Source organism: Oncorhynchus mykiss, chromosome 5 (assembly GCF_013265735.2).
Source record: "Oncorhynchus mykiss isolate Arlee chromosome 5, USDA_OmykA_1.1, whole genome shotgun sequence".
NCBI classification, from domain to species: domain Eukaryota; kingdom Metazoa; phylum Chordata; class Actinopteri; order Salmoniformes; family Salmonidae; genus Oncorhynchus; species Oncorhynchus mykiss.
Window position 1 is genome coordinate 59,050,217 of NC_048569.1, and position 17,705 is coordinate 59,067,921.

The 17,705-nt window shown below is 45.4% G+C and overlaps 1 protein-coding gene across 4 annotated transcripts in view; it reads right to left on the minus strand.

The window, feature by feature from the left end:
- Positions 1–4,903: 4,903 nt before the first annotated feature.
- atp13a3 (ATPase 13A3) overlaps positions 4,904–17,705 on the minus strand; it is a 59,986-nt gene continuing 47,184 nt past the window's right edge. The window contains exons 10-32 of one of the 4 annotated variants that reach the window (XM_021603569.2): positions 17,405–17,477; positions 16,949–17,080; positions 16,564–16,740; positions 16,244–16,401; positions 15,841–16,029; positions 15,495–15,707; positions 15,058–15,177; positions 14,876–14,893; positions 14,618–14,771; positions 14,101–14,346; positions 13,077–13,249; positions 10,607–10,735; positions 10,437–10,516; positions 10,253–10,295; positions 10,032–10,141; positions 9,756–9,852; positions 9,575–9,647; positions 8,967–9,144; positions 8,491–8,669; positions 8,225–8,313; positions 7,982–8,062; positions 6,862–6,954; positions 4,904–6,051 (exon numbers count right to left, since the gene is read on the minus strand). In XM_021603569.2, the coding sequence (XP_021459244.1) occupies positions 5,839–6,051; positions 6,862–6,954; positions 7,982–8,062; positions 8,225–8,313; positions 8,491–8,669; positions 8,967–9,144; positions 9,575–9,647; positions 9,756–9,852; positions 10,032–10,141; positions 10,253–10,295; positions 10,437–10,516; positions 10,607–10,735; positions 13,077–13,249; positions 14,101–14,346; positions 14,618–14,771; positions 14,876–14,893; positions 15,058–15,177; positions 15,495–15,707; positions 15,841–16,029; positions 16,244–16,401; positions 16,564–16,740; positions 16,949–17,080; positions 17,405–17,477 (3,018 nt within the window). In that variant the 3' untranslated portion in view covers positions 4,904–5,838. Of the gene's footprint in view, positions 6,052–6,861; positions 6,955–7,981; positions 8,063–8,224; positions 8,314–8,490; positions 8,670–8,966; positions 9,145–9,574; positions 9,648–9,755; positions 9,853–10,031; positions 10,142–10,252; positions 10,296–10,436; positions 10,517–10,606; positions 10,736–13,076; positions 13,250–14,100; positions 14,347–14,617; positions 14,772–14,875; positions 14,894–15,057; positions 15,178–15,494; positions 15,708–15,840; positions 16,030–16,243; positions 16,402–16,563; positions 16,741–16,948; positions 17,084–17,404; positions 17,478–17,705 lie in introns of all 4 variants that reach the window. The other 3 variants (XM_021603568.2, XM_036977977.1, XM_036977976.1) reach the window with 3 other exon arrangements.

Here is a 17,705-nt window from a genome sequence, read left to right on the forward strand (position 1 = left end):
TAAAAAGTGTACAGACAACTGATCGTGACGAAACAGTACCACAAATAGAGAGTCGAAAGCAACACTACAGCCCTTAGATGAATGAAAAATACAGACTTCAGACTTCAAGCACATCTCTAAACAATATTTAAGCAAAATTTTAAAAACACACAAATACTGTAAATGTACACATAATATTCCAGTCTAATTTGATTTCGGCTTTTTGGACCGATCTGGAAACAGATATTACTTGTTTACAACCATTTGAACATTGATTAAAATGTTCTTTACTCTTTGGGAAAGACAAAATATGGTTTGTTTTATATAATCATTCAACAAAACTAACATTTGATTTTGAATTGAACTAAATGCCACATTTAAATAAAATAATTGGAGTCTTCTACAGATATTTAGGAAAGATCCCCTTGAACAGAAGAAAATAACAATAACCAACATGAATAATTCTTCAGAAACATTTAGTAAAAATACCCTTACTAAAAGCAAAACTGGATTCAATCATAGAGTTCGTTTAGACATGTGAATTGGCACATAAGGATGTACTATTGCCCCTGGTCATATCGTCAATCAATGACCGGTATTTCTGGAAAATGCTCTTTAGTGTGCATTGTATACACCTTTATCATATTTTGTATTTATTATGGATCCCCATTAGCTGCTGCCAGCTACTCTTCCTGGGGTCCAGCAAAATTAAGGCAGTTTATACAATTTTAAAAACATTACAATACATTGACTGTGTGCCCTCAGCCCCCTACTCCACCACTACCACATATTTACAGTACAAAATCCATGTGTGCGTGTGTATGCGCCTATGTTTGTGTTGCTTCATAGTCCCCGCTGTTCCATAAGGTGTTTTTTTAATCTGTTTTTTTAAATCTAATTTGACTGCATGCATGAGTTGTTTGACGTGGAATAGAGTTCCATGTAGTCATGGCTCTATTTACTATTTACTGTGCGCCTTCCATAGCCTGTTCTGGACTTGGGGACTGTGACGAGACCTCGTGTCATGTCTTGTGGGGTATGCATGGGTATCTGAGCTGTGCACCAGTAGTTCAAACAGATAGCTTGGTGCATTCAAATACAGGCATGCTCTCCTCCACTTTGAGCCAGGAGAGATTGACATGCATATTATTAATATTAGCTCTCTGTGTATATCCAAGGGCCAGCCGTGCTGCCCTGTTCTGAACCAGTTGCAATTTTCATAAGTCCTTTTTTGTGGCACCTGACCACGACTGAGCAGTAGTCCTGGTGCGACAAAACTAGGGCCCGTAGGACCTGCCATACTACCAACACACAGGAAATCATTAACATTACAATAGAGATCTGTAAGGGTTGATCTGGTAATTATGTATAACTACGACATTGTAAGTAACAACCGTTTGTTATTCTTGAAATTTAAATATGAATCTTAAATAAACAAAAGTGATTGATGCAGAAAAAAACAGAATAAATTAACACTGCCTTAACATGTCATTCTGTCTAAAAATTATTTTTGATTTGAACTAGCATTCTAGCGGTATCTCTCAGTACCGTGTTTCTGACAATTCTGAAACACATTTTGGATGAACACAAACTAGGATCTCTGACGATACCTGATCTGCTACTATGAGGAGAAAGACTGGCTTATAGTACACACCTGACCGGCAGAAAATATGACATCTACAATATGGTGAACACATGAGGGTGGACAGCAATGCACACAGAACATTTTATGTTATGAAATAATGTGAACCAATTTAGCTGTTGAGAATATATGAATCGCGACAGTGTGTGTGTGTGTGTGTGTGTGTGCATGCGTGCGTGCATGTTTGTGTACTGTATCTTCGAGTATATGGACAACAATGGTGGCAGAGGTATAGGATTGGCTCATTGTAATGGAATTAGAATTAAATGGTATCAAGCACGTTCAGACTTTTCCCTCACATGTTTTAGACTGTTCTCTCTGCTACCTCACAGCAAGCAGTGCCAGTGTGCACCAAGTATGGAACCAACAGGACCCTGTACAGCTTCTACCCCCAAGCCATAAGACCGCTAAATATTGCTGAGCAATTACGTTTATTTTTTGTTGTTTTAAGCAACTAATTGGCTGAAGTTGGTTCAATTATTTGAATTCCATTCTGTTAAGTTTTTTTCTGTATGCTCAATGAGCACATTCTACAGTTTCTCTCGAGATACATCAGATCCGGCCTGAACTGTGCGATGTAGTTTCCAACAGGCCAGTATTCTACATAGTTTAGTGCATATAACATGTTAATTAACTACAATGACCATAATCCACTGTGCATCTACTTGTCCGGTCTATGTTTCTTTTACGCCTGCTACAGGAAGAGACAAGAATGCACGATTGTGAGGTGACAGAGCAGCTGTTGCTTCGCGAGGTATCCCTACCAGAAAATACATGATTAAAGTGATTGATCGTTGTTATTCAGCAGTCATAAGTATTATTTACTTTGACGAGCTACAGAATAGTGATTTTGTCAGACAGCAGCTCTATAGACATGAGATGATGACTTGTAATGAAATAAAGTCATCAAATAAAACAAATGTAATACACGGAAATATATTTTATATTAAAGTAATGTGAATAAATGGTTAATAAGTGATCAGCAGTAAATGGGCAGCATTTAACCCAAATAATCACAACCTAAAACCGTGACTATTTTTTAATAATCGAACCGAAACGACCTCCAAAAAAACACTAATCGCTTAGCACTACTGCTAAACAAGACTGGTAAATAGATAAGGAAATGGCTACTGGACTTCCGGCATTGACCCTTTTCTGCACTAACTCTATGCATGAACTCAATGCACACACACTGGAATCTACCTACACACCCACAAACTCGGGCACACATGCATACTGATGCCACACACACACTTTCACACTCACCACATACTCTGCTGCTACAGTCTTATCTATCCTGTTGCCTAGTCACTTACACCTACTTGATGTGCATATCGACCTCAATTACCTTGTACTCCTGCACGGTACTTCCTGAACATAGCAATGTTTTGTTATTCATATTTATTCCTTGTTAGTATTTCTATTGTAATTATTTTTTATATCTTTAACTCTGCATTGTTGGAAAAGGACCCGGAAGTAATAATTTCACTCAGTCTACACCGGTTGTTTACGAAGCATGTGACAAATGAAATGAGATTGTATTTGATTTGAGCCCGTCATCCTAGATCTCCACCCAGCAGCTTCCTCTCATGGACAATGAGTATTAGCCCTTTGATTTCTCTTTTGACTGTGCAGTGGTTATACATGCATGCTATTATGGCTATTGCGCAGTGTGTATCGGTAGTACAGTGTGTGTTGCCAGTTGCACGGCTGTATGGAGAGAGCATACAGCTAGCTAATGAATTTCACAATGCCATTATCATACCTTGTTTCTTCTTCCATGGGAAGAAATGCAATACAGGATCATTTTTTTTTTCCTTCCAAAGAGGAGCAATGAGGAGCAATGCTGGCCCATGTGTGGCCAGTTTGACACGATTTTGCAAGTCTATTCGCCTATGGATGGTTTCTACATGCGGGGGGGAGGGGGGGGTTTGTTGCTGCTACACATGATTCCAAGCCAATTGCATGCTGCCTCTTCTGCGCACATACTGTTTCATAATACAAAAAGGTTCTGGTTCAGCAATAATAAGATTACAGTACTGTTGGGTAAGCAGTAGTGTTCCAACCACCATGTAACAATGGCTATATGGAGCTGGGTTCATGCACATCCATGCTTCGAGTCTCCTGTATGATGATAACCACCTTAGTGGAGATGTCTGGTGGCTGCTTACAAACAAAAGCAATGGGAGAAGACCTTGAGCCTCTTTAGGAATCACGGCAGCAGCAACTACAACTGTAGAAATAAGAACTAAGATTGGAGTGTGTTCGGTTGCTGCATATTTCAGCACGGGGTCTGACTCTGCCACAGGACCCAGCCTGTCGACACCAAGGACTATTGGACTGCAGGTACACCGGGTGAGGAGAAGGGGAGTGAATATAGAGTAGACCAGTGGTTCTCAACTGGTTTTGCCCCGGACACAAATTAAACCAGGTTGGCGATTTGATACACTATATATATATATATATATATATACATACACAAAAGTATGTGGACACCCCTTCAGATTAGTGGATTCGGCTATTTCAGCCACACCCGTTGCTGACAGGTGTATAAAATCGAGCACACAGCCATGCAATCTCCATAGACAAACATTGGCAGTAGATTGGCCTTACTGAAGAGCTCAGTGACCTTCAACATGGCCCTGTCACAGGATGCCACCTTTCCAACTAGTCAGTTCGTCAAATTTATGCCCTGCTAGAGCTGCCCCGGTCAACTGTAAGTGCTGTTATTTTGAAGTGGAAACGTCTAGGCTCACCCGCGAAGAGGTAGGCCACACAAGCTCACAGAACGGGATCGCCGAGTACGGAAGCGCGTAAAAATCACCTGTCCTCGGTTGCAACACTCACTACCGAGTTCCAAACTGCCATTGGAAGTAACGTCAGCACAAGAACTGTTCGTCGGGAGCTTAATGAAATGGGTTTCCATGGCCGAGCAGCCGCACTCAAGTCTAAGATTGCCATGCGTCGGCTAAAGTGGTGTAAAGCTCGCCGCCAATGGACTCTGAAGCAGTGGAAACGCATTCTCTGGAGTGATTAATCACGCTTCACCATCTGGCAGTCCGAAGGACAAATCTGGGTTTGGCGGATTCCAGGAGAACGCTACCTGTCCCAATGCATAGTGCCAACTGTAAAGATTGGTGGAAGAGGAATAATGGTCTGGCACTGTTTTTCATGGTTCGGGCTAGGCCCCTTAGTTCCAGTGAAGGGAAATCTTAATGTTACAGCATACAATGACATTCTAGACGATTCTGTGCTTCCAACTTTGTGGCAACAGTTTGGGGAAGGTCCTTCACTGTTATAGCATGACAATGCCCCTGTGCACAAATCAAGGTCCATACAGAAATTGTTTGTCGAGATTGGTGTGGAAGCACTTGACTGGCCTGCATAGAGCCCTGACCTCAACACCATTGAGCACCTTTGTGATCCAGACTTAATTGCCCAACACCAGTGCCTGACCTCACTAATGCTTGTGTATGAATGGAGCAAATCCTCACAGCAATGTTCCAACATCTAGTGGAAAGACTTCCCAGAAGAGTGGAGGCTGTTGTAGCAGCAAAGGGGGCACCGACTCAATATTAATGCCCATGATTTTGGAATGAGATGTTTGACAAGCAGGTGTCCACATACCTTTGGTCATATAGTGTATTTGCATCACAAAGAAAATTAGCAATGCAATCTGGAAAAATGTATGTCAATAAACTCACTGGTTTGAGACCACAAAATCAACTAACATAGTGCCGCTAATTAGCTCTATATTGAAAATAGTGATTGAAGAAAAATAGGTCAGATTACATTATTTAATCACTTTCTAACTGGTTTTAGTCGTTTAAGTCCAGACAACTGCGACCCATTCAAAACCACCCGTGACCCAAATTTGGGTTGTGACCCACCAGTTGAGAATCGCTGGAGTAAACTATCCTTGGGATGTATTTGTGTAGTAGACAAACCTTTGTAGACCAGGGGGTGGTGGCAGGTTGAGGGGTTTGGTTGGTGGGGCTTATGTAGACTAGCCAGGTTCTGAACACTGTGATGGATCTGAGCAGCAAAGAGCATGGAGAGACCAGATACCTGGACACTCCCATTTGTCCATCCCACAAACCATTTTTACCATCACCCCATCTTTCATAGTCTTTCGCCTCGTCCTTTTCATAGACAACAGTTTGTCCTTTTGGTCGTGTATGTATATCTACTTTAGCAATATCGGGGGCGGGGGGGTGCTAGGAATCGGCCATGATCTGGCAGGAGGAGCAGTTTTCTGGGGTGTTGCCGGGCGGCGGGGGATTGGCTTCGGTGGTGGTGGTGGGTTTGGGGGGCCAGTCGGGGTCCACACTCAGCTCCTGGGCCAGGTGCATGTAGAGTGCCTTGGGTACCTTCCTCTGCCGGCAGCACAGCCACGACAGACACTTGGGTCCCCAGAGGTCTATGCCACCCTGGAAACCACACGATAACAACAACAAGAGGAGGGAAAGGGCAAAGAAAACTTAATGAATATTTTTTTCCTCTGTGGATACGTTTCCTCATTCATTGTCTTCCCAAATGTCTTTTGTATTTTTGTGCCTTTAGAAGGTAGAATGATCTCACATGCGCTATATAACCTAAAAAGGTAGTGATGGTATTCAGATTGGTTCACTATTGCAGCATGCATACACATTGTTTTATTATGGTTTTTAACTGTTGTGAAAAATTCTATAATTTCAACAGAATAAGTTATTAGGTAATTCAAATCAAGTCAAGCATGGCTGGCAATACGTTTGGGGGATTGTCGTTTTTCTGCCGAGAATTACCTCAAAATAAGCAGTGCAACAGAGAAGTTACTTAGGATAATTTGTGACACCATGGGTGGGATCAAGAGTGACACCATGGGTGGGAGACATACCCTTCTCAGCTAGCCTGCAGTGGATACTGTACCTGACCTAGACCATGTGGTTTCCACTCACACTGGAGCTAACAGGGGACGCTTTGATGGCGCATGCAGCGGGAGGAGCTTACTGGAGCCAATACTGTACTACTGCTGGGGGTATTAAATACAGGAAGGAATCGTGCTCCCAGAGTAATAACACAGACAACCCACCATGGGGCGAAAGAGGGTCAGAGAACAATAAGGTCCACACATGCAATGTTTGGGTATGTTATATAATAAGAGTGCTGGGTGATAGAGAAAGAGAAAGGAGAGAAAGAAGGGGGGGGTCACCAGGGGAGATTAAAAGCGACGGTGGAAGAGGAGTGTCAGATTTCCCAACCTGTGTTGTCGGGGTGGCGGGGGTGGTGCCATAGCTGCCCTGCTTGTCTCGGCTGAACACAAGCTTCCATAAGACGACGTCAAGGACGAGGGTCTATGGAATAATAGGCGCAGTGGGCGGGAAAAAAATTACAAAGAGCAGAGTGGCTACTTGATCACACAGCTTTTCTCAAGCAGATTTTGTCCATCCTCATTTGTGTTTTGTATAGTCAAACTACTGAAAGGACATTTGAGGTGATTTCAGCTCTGTGCGTTAGTCGTGAGTAGAGGCAAAAGGAGTTATTCTTAACATAAACGAAGACAATAAATACAATGAGAAAGAGGGTGTCATCATCTACAACAGGATGGTGCTTTTTAAAAGTGGATTTTGTTGTGAGACCGGGATCTGTTCCTGGTGATTATCCATTGAGCGTCATTGGTTGGTGTGCGGGAGGTTGGCAGCCTTGGCGAGACCGCCATCTTGTGTCACTGCTAAGCTGTGTGTGGGAGGCTCAAGAGCGGGGAGAGAGAACTGCTCTACTGCGCAGGGCAAGCCAGGGGCATTTTCTAATAGTAAATCACCGGTGTTCCATCTCTATCATTGGGCCACACAGCTCTAGGTCATCATTTTCTGCCACTTGTCTACGCTTGGAGATTGAGAAAGAGCAGAGCCTGGGTGTGTAACCAACCACCCATTAGATTTAATGCGCTGAGTGGTTTACAGCGTGGCCGTCACTGTGGTGATGACCGGTTGTATTTAAAGAAAGGGAGGAATTGTGTGAGTGTCCCCGCTCAAGTTACAAGAGGGCATTTTCAGTTGGTTACGTCAATGAAAGACGAGGCAGTTTCTGTCTTTTTCATACTGAAAAGATAGTCAAATGGTACATCACAGCTCAGCCCTCTACTTCATCCTTTAACACTCTCCGACAGTAGGTCAGAGTCAACGCACAATCGAACACCACGTGACAACCTATGCACCTTCATCAAAACACTGACGATGACGACAACATTGATGACTGACAAAACAAAAACTGACAAACACTGACAAAACAAAAACTGTACATGCGAAAAATACCTATGTAACATGGTGTAAAGAGAGCCCAGAATACTGCAAAATGGACAGTTTAGTGTGTGTGTCTTACCTCCGCCAAGACAGACACGGCTGCATTGACTACGATGATGAAGAACAGAGCGATTCTCCATTCAAATGGAACACACACAATCTAGATGGGAGGGAGAGGAACAGATTCTCAAGAGCACATTTAAACAAGAAAAGTGAAGCAACGCCATGTTAATTCACAGTCATTACTGTAGGACCCAATTCAACCGAAGCTTGAGGCTAATATCTGTATGAAGCTCGTCTCTCCTGGTTGATGCCCACTCACCTCTAGGAATTCATCGATAGCAGACACAGGGTAGAACATGATGAAGAACAGAAATATGTACAAGCCAATACATGACACCACGAAGGGCCCTGCAGAGAAAGAGACGGACAGAACAACTAATCAAACATAGGTCAGTCACACAGGAAAAAATTGTGGATTTCCAACCAATCTCAAACCTTAACTTGATTTTGGATCCAACACTTAAAAAAACACTTTTATACTGTTAGACGATTTTCAGGCGAATACGTGGGAACGTTGGTCCTCACAGTTTTTGTAGCTGGGCTGTCTGAAGGGCTTCCCCTTGGAGAAGACGATGGCCACGATGAGGTACTGGAAGGAGGAGACGTAGAACAGGGAGGTGTTCTCGTAGTTCTTGATGTTGTGGTCGTCTTCAGAGGAGTTGTGCTTCGGGGAGAAGTTGGCATGGGGGGACGAGTTGCAGGCACTGGGAGAGGAGAGAACAGAGATGCACACACAGTCATATGTATATCGGGAAGCAGTTTTACACGTCAAAGGTTGACTGGCGACGTCCCTACTGTTTGCAGTAATGGTATACAATAAGACATTCACAGTATATGGCTTATTGGTTTGTTTTGAGTCTGGTAGTGTCGTCTCGTTGGTACATTGGTGTATTGTTACAGGTTATTGGTGTGAATTGGTGATTTTACATTCTTACTGCTGTCCCCCTAATGGTGTTTTGAATAGGTCCAGTAGTTAGCTTGGGGGTTGAACTTGGACTCACTCAGACTCTGGCGTCCAGATGTCGTACCAGGCCTGGTGTCGGACCCAGAGGAAAGCGATGGTCTGGAAGCCCAGACAGATGAGGATCTGAGTCAGTACGGAGAACAGCAGAGGGCCTGAGATCAGACCTGAGGGGGGACGCCTCGACACCAGCTCCTTCCACGCTGGGTTCAGAGACACTGGACAGAGAAGGTGGGAGAGACAAAGACACAGGGAAAGTAGTAAGGAACCGGAAGGTAGGATGGGTAGAGAGAGTGAAGTACAAACCCAGCGAAGCTGGTAGTAGATCAAACATTTAATTTAAAAGGACAAGTTCACTTTCATTTCTAACAAATCTCCATTTTCTAAAATTTCACCTGGTTTATAGAAACTTACCAACATCTAAAGACCTGCATCACTCTACTGAGAGCTTTGCCGTTTCTAAAATAAAAGTATTTGGGTGTTTTTGGAGACTTTGTTCATTTTTATCCGTGACTCCCATACTGCAGAACGAGCAATGAGGAAGTCTATTGCTGGTGGGGTAAGTTTCTAAAAACCAAATTAAATCGCAATAAAAGTGTCAGGACACTTGTGGACAAGTGTCAAACTAGCTAGTATTGATCTACTTACTGGTGAAGACGATGAGGAGGATGATAGCGATGTCGATAAAGAGGAACTGGAAGTCTCCCAGGTTACTGAGGATCTGACATGGTTACAGAGAGATAAGGTCAGAGGTCAGCTACTGTATACACCAGAGACTAGTAATATCCTGACAGGAGTACAGAGACTAAGGGAGGGGTACTGTACTCACAGAGTAGAGCAGGGTGACACTGATGTACTGGATGATGCTGTAGAGGGCCATGAACTTGAACACACAGAAGGAGGTGATGAGAGCCGCTCGCCCTTCTCTGTGGATAGATATTATTATAAATTTTTTTTTAGGAACAAATCGAGCGAGTCAGTATGCAAGTGCTTTTATAAGGCTCACTGATTAGTCTCTAAGCTTGGCAGTAGGCTGGTGTTCATTTGTTAGCCATGTTGAGCTGATGGGTAGGGTTCTGGTGCTTGAGGCCCAGAGCAGGCCTACCTGATGAGGCTGGGCACACAGGAGATGTTGGGGGTCCTGGAGGTGAAGGGAGAGGCTACAGAGGCCTCCAGCTCGGAGAGAGAGATCCCACCATGAGCCCTCTTCAAAGCCTAGAGAGCGAGGTTGGAGGGGGGGGGGAAAGTTGAAGCAATAACATAGAAGACACTATCTGCATGATCATTTGACAACAAAAAACACTTTCAAAAGAGGTCTGTACTTACACCACAATCATTTGCGCCATCTCCACACATGCCCACAAAATAGCTGCAGATGGGGAAAGATAATTTACTGTTTTTAACTGTAATTTACAAAATGTGTAATGAATGCAATTTAAACAGATCTATGAAGAGGGTGAGTGTGTACTGTGCTATTTGTGCCCATGGGGTCAACAGCGTCTCTACTCACTCCACACTCTGCAGTGCTTCAATGAGCTGGGTCTTCTGGTCGGGGGCCATTCGGGCAAACACTGTCCCATGCAGCACCAACTACACCACATAGGCCGACAACAATGCATTAGACACAACCAAATCACAACAGCAATAGCTATGTGTTTATTGGGGAATGGACCCCATTACCTTCTGCAGCACATCCTGAAAGTGCTCAGAGATGACAGCAAAGGACTTGCCACTCATGGCGAAGTGGTACTGGTCCTGAGACGTGGGCTCGTCAGTGTGACACACATCCTCTAGACTGATCTCTATTTCCTGTTGGGACAGGGGGGCAAGCAGGGACAGGGGGGCAAGCAGGTACAGGTGAACAAGGGAAGAATGACATCTTGCAGATGAGTGATACAACATGGCTTATGTAGAGTAACAGTTGTAAAAGCTAGCGACTGACAACTTCAGTTTCCACCAATATTCACTGTGGCACTCTAAAATATCATTAAGACTTGGTGTAGTTAAAAAGTGGTGTAGTTATTGTCAAAATGACGAAAACAGTGGGCCATTTTAGTCAACTAAATGCCCTTTCATTTTTAGTGACGTCACATTTGTATTGCCTCATTAACCTGTAGTAAACATACGTCACTGACTTCTATGTGCACAAACATGCATAGCGTTGTCCTACCAACACATGTCTGAGTAACATCCTATTCTCTTCCCAGTAGCAGAAATATGACAAACATATAGAAGAATTATCTGGCCATGTAAATTCCTCACTCAGCCTACATAGATAGTGTACATTACATACAGAACAAATAGACACACACAAGTGGAGAGAGCGCGAGAGAAGCATAATCACCAGATGGTGCCGCAAAGCAGGAAGGGTTGCACATCCGTCACTCGGTCACGTCATTGGCATTGTGGTCAACGTTCCACAGATGCCACAGCCACATTGGGGTCCAAAAGTAGAATGGGAGCTAATGACTGTTTCGCCCAGTGATGTAGTGGAGTCACAAAAACGTAGAGTCCGAATCGGTGCTCGAGTACTGGTCCAAGTGTTCAAGTCTGAGTCCCCATTAACACAAAATAAAAGTGATTTACCCAGTCAGATACAGTGTAGTGGCAAGAGGAATTGAGTCAATAAATTGACCCCTATGACTGAACAAGTAGTCGCCTAAACAAATAGTTAACGGTCCGGTCTGCAAGTAGCCTAGTTTTAGAACGAGCCACTTGCAAAATGCAAAATGTGTCCCGCCAATGCACGATAGAGAGAAAAACACGTAGTGCCGGTATTATGGGTCATATCTTTAGAACCGTAAGGGCTAGAATCAAGCTGTTTCTCTCAGGAAAAGAGGGAGAGTTGGCTACAGAACCTGCCTATGAAATGCAGTGGGGAAAGTGGGAGGGTTGAGCGAGACTACAAATTCAAAGACAGCCTCCTTCTCTATACTCAAGGGAGAGAAAAACATAGCTAGACTTGTTTTACTATTAAACTCAATGCAGCTACTGTTTTTCATTTCGTAAAGCAGCTTGTGTTTCTTAACCAGGCAAAGGATAAAAGGATAGCCAACGAGGAAGTTGGTGGTGACTGGTTATCTACGGGAAGCAAGAGAGAGTCGCTAACGTGATGTGTATAATCAGAGGCGGAGCCCGTCTGCCTCACCTCTTGCTCCCCCGCAGCTCACATGATGTAGGCCGGGTTTGGTGCATCCTTCCCACTGCGCAACAGAACTGTGCTGCGCATCTGTGCTGCTAATAAAGCTCTCAATTTCACCCAAAAACTTTTTCAAGTCCACTTAGCAGTCAGATTTTAGTCACAGAGGTAATTTATTCGTGTCTCGTTTTGGTCAACTGAAATGAAAAAGCTTTTTCGTTTCGTTTTTTTTTCTGGGTCTATTTAGTTAGTTAAAGTCTCGTCAATTGCCACTGAAAAATATTTTGTCACTATTTTTGTTGACGAAATTACCACTGGTTTCCATATAAACTGATGTGGAGACCTTAAAGGGCTTCATTGCCAAATCCCTATATCTACTTCCTCAGAGTCAGATGAACAAGGGATACCATTTTTATGTCTCAACGTCCAGTACGAAGGAAGTTGGAGCAAGTTTCGTGAGCCAATGCTAACTAGCTTTAGCGCAACGACGAAGTCCACAAGGACAGTTAGCGTGCTAGTTGTTCCCATAGACTTCCAGTAATTGCACTAACGCTAGGTAGCAACTTCCTTCAAACTGAACACATACAAATGGTATCCACAAGTTCATCTGACTGAGGAAGTAGATAAAGGGCTTCATTGCCAAAATCCCAAACTATCCCTTTAAGGTATGCCAGTAAATATACATATTCCTGATAGCATCTAGACACAATCTGACACAATGACTGGCTGCCATTGTCTAGAACCCAGAACACACCCATTCATTCATCCATTCTTGCTGCATGTGATCACTGGGCTATTTCTGAGTTCTGATGTAACCAGCTTCTCATTGAAACTGAGGGGGATCCGAACAACTAGCTTAATCATGACTCATGCTGGCCCACAGAGGGCACTCATGTGTGGTGTTTCTGTTTTCCATCTCACTCACCCAGCATCTAGTGTGTGTGTGTGTGTGTGTGTCTGTCTGACAGAGCTGTAATTAGCCACACCCACCGCCAGGGGTCCGTCTCTCACCTCCAGGCGTGGGGCTTTGCCCACATGTTTGCTGGGTTTGTCTGCGTAGCGCCAGTTGATCTTGGCCGACTGACCATCTTTGGAGGGCAGCGCGTCGGCGATGATGACCCGGTCCTGAGGGGGGATCATGCCACAGTCCCTGGCCACTGAGATGGCCGTCAACATGTTGTCACCTGGAGGAAAGATGTTAAATGTTGCCTTTAGGCACAGACCTACTCATAACCATTATGGAAGGGGGGGGGGGGGGGGGGGGGGGACACACAAAACAGATTTTTAGATCATTGCCCAAGAGGCGACTGCCTCCTATTCCCTGAGGTACAGGGGGGTATTGTCCTGGCGCTATGCTTTTGTGAAACTCTAAACCTGGGTAGGGGTTGGGATGGGGCGGCCTGGGCATACTGGCTCTGGACCAGTGGTCCGCATGACAGGCCACGGGTTAGTGAGAGGGGTTGGCGGGCGGTGAAACCATATAATTGTGTGATTACATTTACAGTGCTGAAAGCGACAGAGGGAGAAAAGGAGAGAGAGGGACACCGGGCAGGACTTTGGCTCTTTCTGCCAGTTAAGCTGCACGGCCCAGAACTGTATTAGTCTGGATTCCAGGAATACCTCCGTAAAGCGTTGAGAACCACAAGAAAAATCCAAAGATCATCACAGCCAACATCACATTCTACGTGTGTGAGGCATGGCTACAGTATGAATGGGTCCTGGTGGTTGTCATTAGAGAGTGACAACTCATGTCCGATAGTGATCCTGTGTGGCTCGGTTGGTAGAGCATGGCGCTTGAAACACCAGTATTGTGGCCACCCATATGTGGAATGTATGCATGCATGATTATATGTCGCTTTGGGGAAAAAAGCTTCTGCTAAATGGCATATACCTTGAGGTCACTCATCACTGATTCAAGACCATTGGCATCCAAGTCTACTGAATGGCTTTCACAGATCCAGTCAAGTCAGATCAGTGATGATGTTTTACTGTGTATGTTGATATGATAAACATGTTGGTGTGCCCGCTTTCTCACCAGTGACCATGACGGTGCGGATGTGTGCCCTGCGGAGGTCCTCCAGTACCCCGGCGGTCTCAGCCTTCAGCTTGTTCTGCATGATGATCAGCCCCAGGAACTCCATGTTGGCCTCCATCTGGTCCCTGTTGACGTTCTGGACTTTGTGCCAGGTGAGTTTGGACTCGAGGCGGCGGTGGGCCAGGGCGATGACACGGAAGCCCTGCTTGGTGTAGTCCTCCAGAACATCCGCAAAGTCCTCTGGAACTACATGGACAGACGGTTTCGAAAAAACATCTTCAAAATGAACAATTCCAGGGAGCAAAACATTTCACTGAAAATGCTCGTCTTTATCATGGCATTGGCATCAGGTCAATACACCAGTCGTATGACGTGACCATGATAATCACACTTAGTTAGTCCAAGGCTACGACTGAATAGCCGAGCGTTCGTTCCTTACTATACTGGCCATAACTTCTCAATAGGAGCATCTGCAAAATGTACTGTCAAATTCAGAGTAAACAGTTAAGAGACCAACCAGTGTCTTTCTTGCAGAGGCTGGCCACCACCTCTGGCGCCCCCTTGAGGTAGGCATCCATGCGCTTCTCCCCCAGCAGACGGGCTACCACACACATCCTCTGCAGCGCCGAGGAGAAGGGGAACTGACGCACAATACCAATCTCATAGGCCAACTGTATGGGGACACAACACACAGAATTCCCTTTCACCTCCAGATCTTTCACCTCCAAGTCAAACTAGGAGAAATATTAAAAACAAGAGCGACAGCACTACTTACCGACAAGTCATACAGCTCCTACAGTGTGACAGTGAAGTAAACAGAGTGAATGTACAATCAAACAGTGCCTTTCAAATAATATGTGACAGGTTGTGACAGGTGAATATGTGACAGAGCTTAATCTTAATCATTTACACATCAGTGCCTTGCTCTCGGGTGGGGTGGGGGTAAACTATTCGTACCATGTCCTGTTCGGGTGACATGACGGGCTCGGGGGGCATCAGCTGCTTGGGGGGCCGCACCACGGTGGGCATGATGCGGTCGTGGAGGGAGGTCTCCTCCTCAGTGGCCTCCTCCAGGATCTGACAAGGAGAAGAGGGAGGAGTAAACATGAAAGAAACGCTAAGCTGTATCGAAAGTGGATATTTCAACTGACCAACATCTCAAAATGGACCCATAAGCGTGATCGGCACATTTATTGAAAGTCAGGGGAAAGCGAATATGCTTTGAGATATTTTCCGGCTTACAATTTCTTACATCAAAGTAAGAAATAGTAAGCCGGAAAATCTATCAAAGCAACTTGTCCAATATACTTTCGACATATCTCGGCATGAAACACATTGGACGGATTAAGAAATAGTGAAGGACAGAGGTTAAAGGTCCAGTTTCGGTCACTCACCCAACCTGTGGCCTCAAACATCTTCAGGTCCAGAGGGTCTCCGGACAGCTGGCCATCAATCTTGGTAAGAGAGTGGCAGGTGGCCATGCAGGCTACAAACTGGGACTTGACCAGACTCTCCTTGTAAGCATTCTCCTCTGACAGGTGGAAAGAGCCATTCTCCACTCTCTGGACTCCCCATAAGTCTAGTCCATCCTCTGTGAGTGTACCCGTCTGAGGAGAGAGTAACAGAGATGGTGAATAGGGGGAGAATAACCCTTTCGTCAAAGTAAATATAGAGGTCAGGCCATAATACAAGTAGTTTCCCAAGCATAGCCTCTACTAGTGTGTGTGTCTGTGTGTCCACCTTGTCGAAGCAGACCAGGTTGAGCTGGCCACAGATGTTGATCCTCTGGGGGCTGATGCAGAAGATGCCGATGCGTTTGAGGCGGCGCTGGGCGTACACGATGCCCGCCGTCATGGCAGCGGGCAGCGCGGGGGGCACGGTGATGGTGATGATGTCCAGGGACTCGATGATGATGGTCTTGGCTGGTACCTGGGCCACAGTAGAGGAGAGGGCAAAGAAAACAAGTCCAATACAATAGGAGTTCATGTAGGAATTGAACGTGATGCTAAATAGCCAGTCTTTTTCAGTTCAACTCCATTTTCCAATTAAATGCCCTGACCACATTACCACTGACCATTACCACTGTACACCATCTAAAAAGGACTAGTCACTCTCCCTCTTCCCTGAATGTTCAGTCCAGTACCTTGTTCATTATGCTGAGGACAATGGAGTAGACAAAGCCGATACCGGCTATAGCCACCAGGCACAGCAGGAAGAGGTAGGCGTCGCGGTACAGCTTGAAGTCCGTGGGCTTGGGGTAGAGGATGGAGCGCACCAGCTGGCCCTTAGCTGTGCTGAAGCCTGGTGGGGGAGGGGGACACGGACGAGCATATTTACGATGATAGCAGAATTCAGAATGTGCCAACTGATCCTAAAAATAAATCTGAGGGTAGATCATGATCGAACAAAAATAAAATAGGTCGTGAGTGCGCGTGTTGTGACTGAGGACACATACACACTAACCTGTGCGGACCACCACTGCCTTGACCAGTTCCCCTGAGTAGAAACGGGTCTGGATGATGTGCGTGCCACAGAAGAGGGTGTGTCTCTTGTGCTCCTCCATGCTGTAGGCCCCGTCACCCTCCTTGTCCCCCTCACCCGGGTTGGGGAGGTTGGTCTTGGTGACCGGCACACTCTCACCTTGGGGGAGGAGGAGGTGGGTGGGACAGGAGGGGGGGGGGGCGAGAAGGAGGTTGAGTCTGGGAGCTTTGATGCATAAGTATACAGCATTTACAGAGTGTAATGTTGTGTGCTGTTTTGCACAAATGTAAAATATACATTTTGTATTTGGGTAGTGAGACAGACAGACGTTGGTCTGTCTGTCTGTAGCAGAATTTCCAGGTCTCACCTGTCAGCATGCTCTCGTTGACAATGCAGGTGCCGCTGACCAGCACCGCATCGCACGGCATGATGGTCCCGTTGCTAGGGATGACCATGACATCGCCGGGCACCAGGTCAGTGGACAGGGCCTCCTCGATGTCTGCTATGATCCAACACAAAGGAGAGAGGCAGTAGGTGTGGAGACAGGGGGGAGAGGAGGAGAGCAGAGGAAAGAGAGAAAGGAAGGGAAAGTAGAGGGCGGTAAGAGAGAGAGAGAAAACGAGAGGTATTCTGTGCATCTCTTGTTCAGCACATCTCTCATTACTCTTGCCACTCTGGGCAGCAGGGGAAAAACGCTGAGGCATCATCATATGTGGGCCTGAGCTCACTGCCGCAGACACGCACAAAAAAAGTGTGACCTTCTAGCGGCTAATTGAACACTAGCCAAAGTGCATAAAATCTAAATGAGGTATGTTAGACAAACCGTTGTTGGCTCTGCAGACTGAAACACGGACAATACTGTGTGCTGCCACCATGTCGTGAAGCATGACGTATTGCTGAAAAGTAGAGAAAAGTTTCAGAAAACAGAAAATAAGCAGAACCACACATCAGGTGCTAGAAAAACAGGCCTCTAGCTAACAGCTTCTAATTTCCCTCGGGGTTAGAGAGAAGCCTTCACCCCCCCCTCTTCTTCCACCCTTTCTCCATCCATGCCCTTCCTCTACATATCCTTCTCTTCACAAATGCAGTGTGATTCTAAAGGGGGCTTTGGGTAAACCCAGGGC